Source organism: Rhinoraja longicauda, chromosome 6, assembly GCF_053455715.1.
Source record: "Rhinoraja longicauda isolate Sanriku21f chromosome 6, sRhiLon1.1, whole genome shotgun sequence".
NCBI classification, from domain to species: domain Eukaryota; kingdom Metazoa; phylum Chordata; class Chondrichthyes; order Rajiformes; family Arhynchobatidae; genus Rhinoraja; species Rhinoraja longicauda.
Genome location: NC_135958.1, coordinates 3,964,412 through 3,981,466, shown reverse-complemented (window position 1 = coordinate 3,981,466; position 17,055 = coordinate 3,964,412). Strand labels below are relative to the sequence as shown.

At 45.6% G+C, this 17,055-nt stretch overlaps 1 protein-coding gene across 2 annotated transcripts in view; it reads left to right on the top strand.

Annotated features, from left to right (window-relative positions):
* slc6a2 (solute carrier family 6 member 2) overlaps nt 1-17,055 on the top strand; it is a 110,813-nt gene that overhangs the window by 4,346 nt on the left and 89,412 nt on the right. For both annotated transcript variants that reach the window (XM_078400373.1, XM_078400372.1), the window contains exons 3-4: nt 1,740-1,871; nt 12,170-12,407. In XM_078400373.1, coding sequence (XP_078256499.1) covers nt 1,740-1,871; nt 12,170-12,407 — 370 coding nt within the window. The remainder of the gene's footprint in view (nt 1-1,739; nt 1,872-12,169; nt 12,408-17,055) is intronic.

The window sequence follows — 17,055 nt, the reverse complement described above, 5'->3', positions numbered from 1 at the left end:
TTTGGAGACCAAAACTGCACACAGTACTCCAGGTGCGGTCTCACCAGGGCCCGGTACAACTGTAGAAGGACCTCTTTGCTCCTATACTCAACTCCTCTTGTTACGAAGGCCAACATTCCATTGGCTTTCTTCACTGTGTGAGTGTGGTGTGTGTGTGTGTGTGGGTTGTGTGTGTGTGTGTGTGGTGTGTGTGTGTGGGGTGTGTGTGTGGTGTGTGGGGTGTGTGTGTGTGTGTGTGGTGTGTGTGTGTGTGTGTGGAGGGTGTGTGTGTGTGGTGTGTGTGTGTGTGGGGTGTGTGTGAGTGTGGTGTGTGTGTGTGTGTGTGGGTTGTGTGTGTGTGTGTGTGTGTCTCTCTCTCTCTCTCTCTCTCGCTCTCTCCCCTCTCACATATAAAGTTCTGATTGTTTCTCCCAAACACCTCTTCGCCCCAGATTTAAACGCTTTCCCGGGGCGAGCGGGGAGTGGAAACCTCGCCATTGACGCTTTAATGATGAGATCCTTCCCATTTTTCATTGGTGAAATCCCACACCGCGTCTAATCCCCGGTCAGAGCGAGTGGTGGGTTGAAGCTGAAATCGATGGCGGTCACGGCATGAACCCCGTGGTTGTCTGGTCTTCCAGAGTGAAGATGGTTTCATTGTCTGTCACTATGTCCCGAACCGGAACGGTGAAATTCTCACTTGCAGCAGCACAACATATATGTCCACATTGCACCCTGTAAACGCCATTATAACCACCAAGAAAACGCTCAGAATATACAGTATAAACAGGCAATAATAGTGCAAAGACTGAAACAACGCCCCATCCAAGTCTGTGTGACAATAGACAATAGGTGCAGGAGGAGGCCATTCGGCCCTTCGAGCCAACACCGCCATTCAATGTGATCATGGCTGATCATTCTCAATCAGTACCCCGTTCCTGCCTTCTCCCCATACCCCCTGACTCCGCTATCCTTAAGAGCTCTATCTAGCTCTCTCTTGAATGCATTCCGAGAATTGGCCTCCACTGCCTTCGGAGGCAGAGAATTCCACAGATTCACAACTCTCTGACTGAAAACGTTTTTTCTCATCTCCGTTCTAAATGGCCTACCCCTTATTCTTAAACTGTGGCCCCTTGTTCTGGACTCCCCCCAACATTGGGGACATGTTTCCTGCCTCTAACGTGTCCAACCCCTTAATAATCTTATAGGTTTCGATAAGATCTCCTCTCATCCTTCTAAATTCCAGTGTATGTGGTTCGGAGGAGACACATAAATGCTGGAGTAACCCAGCGGGTCAGGCAGCATCTCTGGAGAGAAGGAATGGTCGACGTTTCGGGTGAAGACAGACCCTTCTTCAGACTGAGAGTCAGGGGAGAGGGGAAACTGGAGATATGGAAGGGCGCAGAGAGAATGTGAAGGTTTGAAAAGGACAGATCAAGGAAATGTAGGTTAGACACCAAAAAGCTGGAGTAACTCAGCGGGTCAGGCAGCATCTCTGGAGGGAAGGAATGGGTGACGTTCTGGGTCGGGGCCCAAATGTCGAATGGGATAATGGGATCTCTGTCTCTCTGTCTGTCTCTCTGTCTGTCTATCTCTCTCTCTCTCTCTCTCTCTCTGTCTGTCTCTGTTTCTCTCTCTGTCCCTCTCTGTCCCCCTCCGTCCACCTCTCTCTCTCTCTCTCTCTCTCTCTCTCTCTCTCTCTCTCTCTCTCTCTCTCTCTCTCACTCACTCACTCACCCTCTCTCTCTATCTCTCTCCAGGTGCATTCCTCATCCCATACCTGCTGTTTCTGCTGATCGCCGGGATGCCCCTGTTTTACATGGAGCTGGCTTTGGGACAGTATAACCGCGAAGGAGCGGCCACCGTCTGGAAAATCTGCCCGATATTCAAAGGTGATTTCTCTTTGTGGATCTGGCATGTCTGGTGTGGACACCCACACAAACGGAACCCGGTCACAACACGTCGGTCGGGCCGGTGAATAAATATGTACTGGGTGTAAATAACATCCGCGAGTAAAATACCCATGGAACCCAATGCAGGAACTGTGATAGTATCTATTCTAGGCAGTAAATTCAATCACTTCTGCTTTCGAAATTTCACACACACACATATATATATATTGAGGACTGGTATCGAGTTGAAGTTAGACTCGAAATGCTGGAGTAACTCAGCGGGTCAGGCAGCATCTCTGGGGAGAAGGAATGGATGATGTTTCGGGTCGAGACCCTTCTTCAGACTGGCTCTGAAGTTCAGACTGACTTTGAGGTCTGAAGAAGGGTCTGGACCCGAAGCGTCACCTATTCCTTTTGCCCAGAGATGCTGCCTGACCCGCTGAGTTACTCCTGCCTTTTAATGTCTTTTTATCGGTTTCGGGTCGAGTTGGATTTGTAGAGTCTGCTCTTCAAGGTTGTGGGATTGGTCTGCCTTGGGTCATTTCTGTAAGACCGGAAAGTTTGGGAAGGCGTGGGGGAAAGAACTGCAGATGCTGGTTTAAACCGAAGACGGGCACAAAAAGCTGGAGTAATTCAGCATCTCTGGAGAGAAGGAACGGGTCATAGAAAACATAGAAATAGGTGCAGGAGTAGGCCATTCGGCCCTTCGAGCCTGCACCGCCATTCAATATGATCATGGCTGATCATCCAGCTCAGTAACCTGTACCTGCCTTCTCTCCATACCCCCTGATCCCTTTAGCCACAAGGGCCACATCTAACTCCCTCTTAAATATAGCCAATGAACTGGCCTCAACTACCTTCTGTGGCAGAGAATTCCACAGACTCACCACTCTCTGTGTGAAGAAATGTTTTCTCATCTCGGTCCTAAAAGACTTCCCCCTTATCCTTAAGGTGTGACCCCTGGTTCTGGACCCCCCCCCCCCCCCCACCACCACCATCGGGAACAACCTTCCCGCATATAGCCTCTCCAACCCCTTAAGAATTTTATATGCAAAAGGTTAGATGATAAAGGTTGGGAAGGTAATGGAAACCAATCCACACTCCAATGATCCCATTCTAGAATTCTTCACAGTCTCCCACTGGCTACCCTGTCTGGAACAGCGTCCAATACTAAGTAGAAACAAGGAATTGCAGAGGCGGTCCACCAAGGAAAGACACAAAGTGCTGGAGTAACTCAGCGGCTCAAATTAATGCTCAGTGCCTTGTGATTTGGCAAGGAGGGCGGCTGGTCGAGCTGCTGCCTCACAGCGCCAGAGACCCTGGGATCCACCCTGACCTCAGCTGCTGTCTGTGTGGAGTTTGCACGTACGTGGGTTTTCTCCGGGTACTCCTGTTTCCTCCCACATCCCAAAAACGAAGCCGACGTCCATCAAGGAACTGTAGGTAGACCCAAAATGCTGGAGTAACTCAGCGGGTCAGGCAGCATCTCTGGAGAAAAGGAATAGATGACGTTTCAGGTCGAGACCCCAATGTAGAATGGGGTAGTGTTATTGAGTTTCATGGGCTAAGAAGCTGCTCCTGAACCTGGACGTTAGAGCCTTCAGTCTGGTGTCCGTGAAGTCTGTTTGGTGCTTGCACAATCCCCTCGTGACCGCGTGGGTTTCCTCCAGGTGCTCCGGTTTCCTCCCACATCACTAAAGGCGTGTGGATTTGTGGGTTAATTGGCCTCTGTAAATTGCTCCTATTGTGTAGGGAGTGGATGTGTAAATCTCTGCCTCAGAAGGCAGTGGAGGCCAATTCTCTGAATGCATTCAAGAGAGAGCTAGATAGCGCTCTTAAGGATAGTGGAGTCAGGGGGTATGGGGAGAAGGCAGGAACGGGGTACTGATTGAGAATGATCAGCCATGATCACATTGAATGGCGGTGCTGTCTCGAAGGGCCGAATGGCCTCCTCCTGCACCTATTGTCTATTGTATTTATTTCACAAAATGCTGGAGTAACTCAGCAGGTCAGGCAGCATCTCAGGAGAGAGGGAATGGGTGACGTTTCTTCAGTCTGAAGAAGGGTCTCGACCCGAAACGTCACCCATTCCCTCTCTCCTGAGATGCTGCCTGACCCGCTGAGTTACTCCGGCATCTTGTGAAATAAATACCTCCGAGGTGCATCCATTGAATAGTTTTGAGGACGGAAGTTATTTAGTAAATGAGATATTTCTACATCACTTCCCCCCTCAAAACCAAATGCTCAAAAAAGTTCAAAGTGTCAGTTGGAGGGTGCATACCACCAAGGCCCAGCTCCACGGGGAGATTACACCTCTGGCCGAGAAGATCAGGTGGAGAAAGATGAGGCTCGCTGGTCATTGCAACTGCCGTCCAGAAACACCAGCAAACAGTACCCCGTTCCTGCCTTCTCCCCATACCCCCTCACTCCGCTATCCTTAAGAGCTCTATCGAGCTCTCTCTTGAAAGCATCCAACGAACTGGCCTCCACTGCCTTCTGAGGCAGAGAATTCCACACCTTCACCACTCTCTGACTGAAAAAGTTCTTCCTCATCTCCGTTCTAAATGGCCTACCCCTTATTCTTAAACTGTGGCCCCTTGTTCTGGACTCCCCCAACATTGGGAACATGTTTCCTGCCTCTAATGTGTCCAATCCCCTAATTATCTTATATGTTTCAATAAGATCCCCCCTCATCCTTCTAAATTCCAGTGTATACAAGTCTAATTGCTCCAGCCTTTCAACATACGACAGTCCCGCCATTCCGGGAATCAACCTAGTGAACCTACGCTGCACGCCCTCAATATCAAGAATATCCTTCCTCAAATTTGGAGACCAAAACTGCACACAGTACTCCAGGTGCGGTCTCACCAGGGCCCGGTACAACTGTAGAAGGACCTCTTTGCTCCTATACTCAACTCCTCTTGTTACGAAGGCCAACATTCCATTGGCTTTCTTCACTGCCTGCTGTACCTGCATGCTTCCTTTCAGTGACTGATGCACTAGGACACCCAGATCTCGTTGAACATCCCCTCTTCCTAACTTGACACCATTCAGATAATAATCTGCCTTTCTATTCTTACTTCCAAAGTGAATAACCTCACACTTATCTACATTAAACTGCATCTGCCATGTATCCGCCCACTCACACAACCTGTCCAAGTCACCCTGCAGCCTTATTGCATCTTCCTCACAATTCACACTACCCCCCAGCTTAGTATCATCTGCAAATTTGCTAATGGTACTTTTAATCCCTTCATCTAAGTCATTAATGTATATCGTAAATAGCTGGGGTCCCAGCACCGAACCTTGCGGTACCCCACTGGTCACTGCCTGCCATTCCGAAAGGGACCCATTTATCCCCACTCTTTGCTTTCTGTCTGTCAACCAATTTTCTATCCATGTCAGTACCCTTCCCCCAATACCATGTGCTCTAATTTTGCCCACTAATCTCCTATGTGGGACCTTGTCGAAGGCTTTCTGAAAGTCGAGGTATACCACATCCACCGACTCTCCCCTGTCAATTTTCCTAGTTACATCCTCAAAAAATTCCAGTAGATTTGTCAAGCATGATTTCCCCTTCGTAAATCCATGCTAACTCGGAATGATCCTGTTACTGCTATCCAAATGCTCAGCAATTTCGTCTTTTATAATTGACTCCAGCATCTTCCCCACCACTGATGTCAGACTAACTGGTCTATAATTACCCGTTTTCTCTCTCCCTCCTTTCTTAAAAAGTGGGATAACATTTGCTATCCTCCAATCCACAGGAACTGATCCTGAATCTATAGAACATTGAAAAATGATCTCCAATGCTTCCACTATTTCTAGAGCCACCTCCTTAAGTACCCTGGGATGCAGACCATCAGGCCCTGGGGATTTATCAGCCTTCAATCCCATCAGTCTACCCAAAACCATTTCCTGCCTAATGTGGATTTCCTTCAGTTCCTCCATCACCCCAGATCATAGCGTCATACAGCATGGAAATAAGCCCTTCGGCCCAACTTGCCCCTGCCGACCTACATGTCCCATCTCTCCTCGTCCCACCTGCCCGCGTCTGGCCCATGTTCCTTTGAACATTTCCTACCCATGTATCTGTCAAAGACTTCCAACCAAATCATGTCCACAAATGTCACTTCCACTCTGTCCCAAAATGTTGCCTCCATCAGCTCAGAACAGAATGCCTATGCCGAACATGATACTAACCAAGTTAAACTAATCTCCTCTGCCTGCATGTGATGGATCTCCCTCCATTCCTTGCATGTCTGTGTGCTTTTCTAAAAGCTTCTGAAACATATTCTACGTCTGACTATTTCCATGCTGTCCGTCCAAACTAAACTAAAATAAAGAAAATATATATATTGAATCTATTTGATGAAGTTCAATACAGATCTGTTCATTTAACAACCTTACCATGAAAAATATTAGCATGATGTCTAAATCCCATTAGACTCTAATTCTGGCGGCTTAACTAAAGATTCTGGCAATGCTCATCTTCTTGTCATTATTAGACTTATTTGGACTTGAAGGCCGTAAATCAAAGTAGTAACGGATCAAGTCTGCTTTCTTCTAAAGAAACTTTGATATTTTGCTCATCCATGTAATTGCTTAAGGATTAAATTCAGTACCTAGTTATGAATGATAAGTGTCTTATAAGAGAAATATTGTCTGACAAATTTATTCTGGGGGGTCTTCTGAGCATTTGTTTCAGTTTCAGCCAAAGGTAACAAGGTAAAATATATATTTTTAAATGATTTGGTAAGCCCACATCTGTCTGAGGGGCTTCTCACAAAATAGACATGATAATTACTGAAGAAATTTCTGATTCAGTTAAAGAAATTTGAGGAAGAAATTGAATGATTGAATCCTTGAAAGATACAGCATGGAAACAGGCCCTTCGGCCCACCGGGTCCACGCCAACCATTAATCGCCCGTTCACACAAATTCTACATAATCTACACATCCACACCTTACACACTCGGGACAATTCGCAGAGGCTGGTTAACCTACAAACCCGCACATCTTTGGGAGGAAACCAGAGCACCCGGAAGAAACCCACGCAGTCACAGGGAGAACGTGCATATTCCACACAGACAGCACCTGTGGTTTGTCAGGATCAAACCCGGGTCTCTGGCGCCGTGAGGCAGCAGATCTACCCGCTGCACCACTGTGGCGTCACACATTATGGCGGCTAAACTCAGGAGATGTGGAAATTCCCATGTGGTTGGCAACAGCATTCCTCAGGGTTATTTAGGGTGCCTTGAGTGTGGCACTAGGTGTTCAATGGTTCAATGGTTCAATGGTGCTTTTATTGTCACACTTGCGAAAAGCAAACGCACAGTGAAATTATTTTCTTACAAGCAGTCCAGTAGAGTATTGCCATGCCCAAGCGCATCCCCGATTGGCAGATTGTACAAGAAAGGTCTACCGATCTCACGTGCGTGAGGTGCCATGTGTTGGCGCCATTTTCAGAGCCCAGTCCGTGCTGTGGGTATAATGAGCGGTGCCCATTTCACGCAAGCCCCGGGCCACTGTGGGTCTCCATCCTGTCCACCTGTGTTCCCTCGGAGAGCCTCCCACGGCCGACCTCGAGGGCCCGACCCCAGTTCCCTCTCCTCTCCTACCGACCTCGCGCCCTGCCTCCATCCTCCTTGGACTATGGTCTTCGTGGGACCAGCAGCGGTTAACTCGACGGGCTCCCTCTTGCTTGAACAAGTGTGACCATGGACAATCTGATCCATGGTCATTAGAAGGACGACAAAACCGACAGAGATAAAATGTAGTCGGAGACAGTGAGACTGGTCGGAGAACTGGGAATGGGGAGGGATGTGGAGAAAGAAGAAAACTTGAAGTTAGAGAAATCAATGTTCATACCGCTGGGGTGTAAGCTGCCCAAGCGAAATATGAGGTGCTGTTCCTCCAATTTGCGTTGGGCCTCACTCTGACAACGGAGGAGGCCCAGGACAGAAAGGTCACTGTGGGAATGGGAGAGGGGAGTTAAAGTGTTGAGCAACCGGGAGATTCAACCCTACTGTGCTTTGTGTAAGACGGTGTTGGTTGGTGTTGGATAAGAGGGGAAGAAAATGGTTGAGATTTGAAATAAGATGGGAGATATAAAAAGCAGAGCGGAGATTAGCTGTAGCATTTATAATTTGTTTATAATTTGGAAGATTGAGGAAGGGTGCCAGAGGAAGGCTTGCTTTATTCATGGTGTTTATATTTCAACACCATAAAGAGAACTATGGCAGTGCCCTGTTTTTCAACATCTGCAAAACAGTTCTTTAGCACAAAAGGATTTACACATGGACGTTGATGTTATTGTGGGTAGTGACATTTTGGCATTATTTACAAAGTCAATATAGTCCAAAATAGAATTTTGGTGCAGTGCCCTCTGTAATATTACATTGGGTCACAAAGTAAAACTTGTCATTTTGCTAATTTATAAATTAAGTCATTAATATACAAATTATATGTAGAATGGGTCATTGCAAACCATTTTCACTGAGACATGAGGTTTAGTTTAGTTTAGTTTAATGTCACGTGTACCGAGGTACAGTAAAATGCTTTTAGTTTAGTTTAGAGATACAGAGCAGAAACAGGGCCTTTGGCCTAATATGTCCGCTCCGACCAGCGATCCCCGTACACTAATGCATTATCTTACACACTTGGGACAATTTACAGATGCCAATTAACCTGCAAACCTGCACATCTTTGAAATGTGGGTGGAAACCGGAGCTCCTGGAGAAAACCCACACAGTCCCAGTGAGAACGTACGAACATCAAGAGAAACTGTGCACCCATAGTCAGGATTGAACCCGGATCTCTGACTCTGTAAGGCAGCAATTCTACTGCTGCACCACTGTGCCACCCTAGCTTTTGTTGCATTCTGACGAGTCAGCACAAAGACTGTACATGATTACAATGGAGCCATCCACAGTGTACAGATACACAATAAAGGGAATCACGTTCAGTGCCAGATAAAGTCCAGTGACGTCCGCTTAAAGATAGTCTGAGGGTCTCCTGTGAGGTAGATAGTCGCTCATGACCGCTCTCTGGTTGTTGCTAGGATGGTTCAGTTGCCTGATAACAGCCGGGGAGAAACTGTCCCTGAATCTGAAGCTGTGTGTGTTCACACTTCTGTACCTCTTGCCTGATGGGAGAGTGGAGATGAGGGAGTGGCCGGGGTGCGACTGGTCCTTGATTATGCTGCTGGCCTTGCCGAGGCAGCGCGAGGTGTAAATGGAGTCAATGGAAGGGAGGTTGGTTTGTGTGATTGTCGGGGTAAGACCGTTGTTGATTCAATAAGCACATGTAAGGTTAGTTTTATGGTATGGTTAAATATTTCTTGCTAAATCACACAATGTAATCAGTATGTTCTTATCGGAGAGACTAAAACACAGTCAATATGTTCTGAACATAAAATATTAGAAGTACATAAGTATTGTTTTAAAAACCAACAAGATATTCTTTAAAAAAATGGCACAGAGTGCTGGAGTAACTCAGCGGGTCAGGCAGCATCTCTGGAGAGCATGGATAGGTCACGTTTCACAGCGTGCTGGAGTAACTCAGCGGGTCAGGCAGCATCTCTGGAGGAAAAGGACAGGTGGCATTTCAGGCTGGGACACCTTCTTCTGACTGACGAAGCGTCACCTATCCTTTTTCTACAGAGATGCTGTCTGATCCACTGAGTTACTTTGAGTCTATCTTTCGTCGCCTATCCAGGTTCTCCAGAGTTACTGCCTGACCAGCTGTGTTACTCCAGCACTTTGTGTCTTTTTTTTTTAATGAACCAGCATCTGCAGTTCCTTGTTTCTACAAGATATTCTCCAATACAGAGTCCAGGGCTGGTGGACAAACAACATGTTTCTTCTTCATGAGGAAAAATTTGCGATATTACAATTGATAATGATATTCAAGCAAACTAGAGGTAGAAGTGCCAATGACATGTTTGAAATAGTGTACCGGGCTCATGCGTTATGATATCTAATGGATGAAAACAGGTTTTACTGCACTTTGATAGACACAAAATGCTGGAGTAACTCAACGGGACAGGCAGCATCTCTGGAGAGAAGGAATGCGTGATTTCGGGTTGAGACCCTTCTTCATTCCTTCTCTCCAGAGTCTGAAGAAGGGCCTCGACACGAAACGTATAAGATTATTAAGGGGTTGGACATGTTAGAGGCAGGAAACATGTTCCCAATGTTGGGGGAGTCGAGAACAAGGGACCACATTTTAAGAATAAGGGGTAGGCCATTTAGAACTGATATGAGGAAAAACCTTTTCAGTCAGAGAGTTGTGAATCTGTGGAATTCTCTGCCTCAGAAGGCAGTGGAGGCCAATTCTCTGAATGCATTCAAGAGAGAGCTAGATAGAGCTCTTAAGGATAGTGGAGTCAGGGGGTATGGGGAGAAGGCAGGAGCGGGGTACTGATTGAGAATGATCAGCAATGATCACATTGAATGGCGGTGCTGGCTCGAAGGGCCGAATAGCCTCCTCCTGCACATATTGTCTATTGTCCATTGAAACGTCACCCATTCCTTCTCTCCACAGATGCTGCCTGTCCCGCAGAGTTACTCCAGCATTTTGTGTCTGTCTTCAGTTTAAAACAGCATCTGCAGTTCCGTCCTACACTTTTCGGCTTTTATTACTCCTGGCACTTGCTTGGAATATATTTCCGGGCGATGTTGGCATTCTCTGAGTAGCAGCCGCCAAGATCTAGGTTTCCGTACTGACATTGACGTCCAAAACCTGCTCATCGCTCTCTGTGGTTGAACTTCCAACTGAGCTCTGTGGTTAAGTTCCTCATGGAGTAGGGGCCCAGAATGAATTTCCTCCAATCCCCCCGTCACTTGTGGTTTAGTTTAGTTTAGCGATACAGCGTGGGAACAGGACCTACGTCCCACCGAGTCCCTGCTGACCAACAATTACCCGTACACTAGTTCACAAGTGTTCATAAGTGATAGGAGCAGAATTAGGCCATTCGGCTCATCAAGCCTACTCCACCATTCAATCATGGCTATTCTGTCTTTCCCTCCAAACCCCATTCTCCTGCCTTCTCCCCATAACCTCTGACACCCCGTACTGATCAAGAATCTATCTATCTCTGCCTTAAAAATATCCATTGACTTGCCCTCCACAGCCTTCTGTGGCAATGAATTCCACAATTGTATCCTACAGTTGTAATTTACAGAAGCCATCTTACATTAGACTTTAGAGATCCGGCGCGCAAACAAGCCCTTCTGTCCACTAGGAACAATTTTTTACAAATTACCAAAGTTCTGCACAGCACTCCAGGGCAAGACTCTGGAGTCTTGCACCATAGTTGTTGCCATGATAAGTTTAGACTTTTAAGATAAATTCTCTTAGGTAAATTGAATTAATTCTTGAAGACCCTTTAGTTTTGTTCAGAGATGCAGCGCGGAAACAGGCCCTTCGGCCCGGCGGGTCCATGCCGACACGGCACATTAACACTATCCTATACACACTAGGGGATAATTTTTACATTTACCAAGCCAATTAACCTACAAACCTGTACGTCGGAGAAAATCCATGCAGGTTACGGGGAGAACGTACAAACTCCATACAGACAGCACCCCTTAGTCGGGATCGAACCCGGGTCTCCGGCGCTGCAAGTGCTGTAAGGCAGCAACTCTACCGCTGCACCACCGTGCTGCCCTATATTTAACATCACATTTTATGGGTCAAGAGGGAAAGATTGCTTTGTCCAAGGTAGACACAAAATGCTGGAGTAACTCAGCGGGTCAGGCAGCATCTCTGGAGAGAAGGAATGGGTCACGTTTCAGGTCGAGACCCTACTTCAGACTGCGAGTCAGGAGAGAGGGTAACTGGAGATATGGAAGGGTAAGGTGTGAAAAACGACAGATCAAAGAGGATGCCGCTCAGGGAAATGTGCAACGGTACATTGTGAGCTGAGGGGAAGGTGACAACGAGACATGCAATCAGTCAAATTAATCAGGACAGGGAAACTAGTCAGGGAACTAGGGTGGGGAGGGATGGATTGGGAGGGAAAGCAGTGGTTATGAAGTTAGAGAAATCAATATTTAGACCGCTGGGTTGTAAGCTGCCCAAGCGAAATATGATAGACACAAAATGCTGGCGTAACTCAGCGGGACAGGCAGCATCTCTGGAGAAAAGGGATGGGTGATGTTGCGGGTCGAGACCCTTCTTCATACACAAGCAACACATGAGGTGCTGTTCCTCCAATTTGTTTTGAGTGGATTATGAACTACAGTACTGTTAACAAAACTTAAATGATGATTTTCTTTTGTTGTTTCTTTCAGGCGTGGGCTATGCCGTGATACTGATAGCCCTTTACGTCGGCTTTTACTACAACGTCATCATAGCTTGGTCTCTGTACTATCTCTTCTCATCGTTCACCTCCGATCTACCATGGGTACACTGCGATAACTACTGGAATAGTAAGAACTGTACTGATCCAAAACTGTTCAACGCCTCCTTGCTGGGAAACGGAACCAAATATTCCAAGTATAAAATCACACCAGCTGCAGAGTATTATGAGTAAGTCGATACCTTTTGTTTTATTTGCTATTGAACAATCTGTTTATTGTGCTGAGATACAATGAATCTGATGATGAGCTTTTCACACCACTGGGCCTGTACTCGCTGGAGTTTAGAAGGATGAGGGGGGACCTCATTGAAACTTACAGAATAATATGAAAGAATGTTTCCACTGGTGGGAAAGTCTAGGACCAGAGGTCACAGCCTCAGAATTAAAGGGCGCTGTTTTCGAAAGGAGGTGAGGAGGAACTTCTTTAGTCAGAGGGTAGTTAATGTGTGGAAATCATTGCCACAGAGGGCTGTGGAGGCCAAGTCAGTGGATATTTCTAAGGCAGAGACAAACAAATTCTCGATTAGAACGGCTGTCAAGGGTTATGGGGAGAAGGTAGGAAAATGGGATTAGGAGGCAGAGATAGAAACATAGAAACATAGAAACATAGAAAATAGGTGCGGGAGGAGGCCATTCGGCCCTTCGAGCCAGCACTGCCATTCATTGTGATCATGGCTGATCGTCCCCAATCAATACCCCGTGCCTGCCTTCTCCCCATATCCCTTGATTCACTGCCCCCTAGAGCTCTATCTAACTCTCTCTTAAATCCATTCAGTGATTTGGCTTCCACTGCCCTCTGTGGCAGAGAATTCCATAAATTCACAACTCTGGGTGAAAAGGTTTTTTCTCACCTCAGTTTTAAATGGCCTCCCCTTTATTCTAAGACTGTGGCCCCTGGTTCTGGACTCGCCCAACATTGGGAACATTTTTCCTGCATCTAGCTTGTCCAGTCCTTTTACAATTCTATATGTTTTTATAAGATCCCCTCTCATCCTTCTAAACTCCAGTGAATACAAGCCTAGTCTTTTCAATCTTTCCTCATATGTCAGTCCCGCCATCCCAGAGATCAATCTCGTGAACCTACGCTGCACTGCCTCAATTACAAGGATGTCCTTCCTCAAATTAGGAGACCAAAACAGTACACAATACTCCAGATGTGGTCTTACCAGGGCCCTATACAACTGCAGAAGAACCTCTTTACTCCTATACTGAAATCCCCTTGTAATGAAGGCCAACATTCCATTAGCTTTCTTCACTGCCTGCTGTACCTGCATGCCAACTTTCAGTGACTGGTGTACAAGGACACCCAGGTCTCGCTGCACCTCCCCCTTACCTAACCTAACTCCATTGAGATAATAATCTGCCTCCTTGTTTCTGCCGCCAAAGTGGATATCCTCACGTTTATCTATATTATACTGCATCGCCTAATGAAAATTTCTTTCAGTTCCTCTACCCCCCTAGATCCTCTGTCCTCCAGTACATCTGGGAGATTGTTTGTGTCTTCCTTAGTGAAGACAGATTCGAAGTACCTGTTCAACTCTTCTGCCATTTTCTTGTTACCCATAATAATTTCACCCGTGTCTGCCTTCAAGGGACCCACATTTGACTTTGCTACTCTTTTTCTCTTAAAGAAGCTTTTACTGTCCTTCTTTATATTCTTGGCCAGCTTCCCCTCGTACTTCATCTTTTCAGCCCGTATTGCCCGTTTTGTTACCTTCTGTTGTCCTATGAAAGTTTCCCAAACCTCTGGCTTCCGGCTACTCTTTGCTGTGTTATACATCTTTTCTTTTAGTTTTATTCCATCCCTAACTTCCCTTGTCAGCCACGGTTGCCTCCTACTCCCCTTAGAATCTTTCTTCCTTTTTGGAATGAAATGATCCTGCGTCTTCCGGATTATGCCCAGAAATTCCTGCCATTGCTGTTCCATCGTCAATCCTGCTAGGATCCCTTTCCAGTCTACCTTGGCCAGCTCCTCTCTCATGCCTTCATAGTCCCCTTTGTTCAACTGCAACACTGACACTTCCGATTTAACCTTCTCCTTCTCAAATTGCAGATAAAAACTAATCATATTATGATCACTACCTCCAAGCGGTTCCTTTACCTCGATCAGCCATGATTGAATGGCGGAGTGGACTCGATGGGCCAAATGGCCTAATTCTACTCCAATAACTTGTGAACTTGTGAAAAGCCTTTGTTCCATGCTCTCCAGTCAGCGGAAAGACAATACATGATTACATCAATCCATTTACAGTGTATAGATACATGATTAGGGAATAACGTTTAGTGCAAGTTAAAGCCAGCAAAGTCTGATCAAGGATAGTCCGAGAGTCACCAATGAGGTAGATATTAGTTCAGGACTGTTCTCTGGTTGTGGTCTATAAGTCGGTCTGTTGAATAATATTAACATGTTGATTTTTAGCCACTGGTTCACCACACTGCAGATCATTTGAACTTCATTAATCCTAAGGGAGTCTGGTTAAACCTCCGGAGCTTTGGAATGGAGAAAGTTCACGAATTCTATTACAGGGAAACAATTAATCATGTTAGCAAATGGTCTTTCTGGCTGTTTTAAAGAACTGTCAAACATTAGGTCCATCAGTTTACCCTAATAAAGTAGTATTTAATCTTTGTTTATTTTAAAACAGCTAAAAAGTAGTTTAAAATTGTGACAGCTTTTGTTGTAAAAATTAATGACCTTCCTACGTTGTATGAGATCATCGTGACTGGAACAAGCTAATTATTTGAAATACAAACACTAAGTAAGGCTTTATATTTTAAGTTTTCAATAACTTTGATCCAGTTGGCCATTATTGTGCAAAAGTCAAGCTTGCATGAAGACCCTAAAGATTACTAGACCAAGTGGATCCTAAAGATTACAACATTGTGAACAAATGTTACAGTAAATGTAATGGTAACCGTACCTTTAGAAAGGGGATGAGGAGGAATTTCTTCTTTGCAAAGCATAGCTGTGAGCCCCACTCAGTTCAACGAGGGTACACCGTTTTAATTTCTGCCAAGCACACTTTCTCTCAGAATAAAAGGATGCACCTTTAAGAAGGAAACGAGGAGGAATTTCTTCGAGAGAGGGTGGTGAATCTGTGGAATTCATTGCCACAGAAGGCCGTGGAGGCCAAGTCAATGGGTATTTTTAAGGCGGAGATTGGCAGATTCTTGATGACTGAGGATTGTCAGAAGAAGGCAGGAGAATGGGGTTGAGAGGGAAAGATAGATCAGCCACGATTAAATGGGCCGAATGGCCTAATTCTGCTCATTCTGCTAACTTATGAACATGTATAAGCCGTATGTGGCTATGATCTGAGCTAGCCTTCGTTAGTTTTATACTTGCCCATAAATCTTCTCTATGGATTTATTTGACAAGTTACTATCAGCAAGGTGTCCAGGATTTGTGTGAATGGGCCATGTCATTGTACTTTGCTGCAGCTAAGTAGGAATGGCTTTTTTTTTTAGTTTAGTTTAGCTTATTATCGTCCTTTGTACCGAGGTGCAGTGAAAAGCTTTTGTTTGTGTGCTATCCCGTAAAAGACAAGGCTCTGCAATGAAGACAATTGAAAAGAATGATAGAATTTAAAATGGTCGTAGAATCAAAAACTAAAAGTGGAATATTAAGCATTTATGTCAAGTTAATAAAATAAAAAAATCTTCAATAATAATTAAAAGTGAAAAGACTGATAAACAACATTTGTGAAAGTTAAAATTCATCGACAGACAAGTAGGTAGATTGTAATTCAGATTTGGCATGCGTGTTAATGTATTCTTGGATTACAAACTATAAGCAATGACATTTGACGATGTGTTTAACCTGCGCCCGTGATAACAGTCTCAGACCTCAGTACATTTGAATTCAGAGGATTGTTGGACTTTGGGCAGGAATTAGATATTTTGCGCTGGAACTTGATTAGTTTAGTTTAGAAATACGGCGTGAAAATAGGCCCTTCGGCCCACCGAGTCCGTGCCGACCAGTGATCCCCACACACCAACACTACCCTACGCACACTAGGGACAATTTTACATTTGATACCAAACCAATTAACCTACAATCCTATAGGTCTTTGGAGTGTGGGAGCAAACCGGAGATCCCAGAAAAAACCCACGCAGGTCACGGGGAGAACGCACAAACTCCGTACAAACAGCACCCGTAATCAGGATCCAAGTCTGATAATCAATATGGGAAAATGCACATCATATTTAGCACACAGAACCACGTGTATATCGGTTATGGGACACCAAAGCTAGCATGTTAAATTGTTTTCAGTCCTGTGATTTTATTTGATGCCTTCCTTATTTAGTTTAGTTTAATTTAGTTCAGTTTAGAGATATAGCGCGGAAACAGGCCCTTCAGCCCACCGAATCCGCGCCAACCAGCGATCCCCACACAGTAACACTAATCTACACTCACTAGGGACAATTTACAATTTTTACCAAGCCAATTAACCTACAAACCTGTACGTCTTTGGAGTTTGGGAGGAATTCGAAGATTTCGGGGAAAACCCACGCAGGTCACGGGGAGAACGTACAAACTCCGTACAGACGGCACCCGTAATCAGGATCGAACCGGGATCTCTGGCGCCGCAAGGCAGCAACTCTCCCGCTGGGCCACCGTGCCACCATTTGTTCCTGTTCTGTTTGTTTGAGTGTGCCTTCTGATTGCTTCTGATTGCACATTCACAGACGAGGGATGCGTGGCAGGCAAGCGGCTCTTTAAAATAAAACAAATCTGAGCCTACGATTGAATCTGCTCCTCTCCATCTGTTAGTCTGCATCAATTCGTTCTGCTTTTTTTTGGTGTTGTCAATTGAC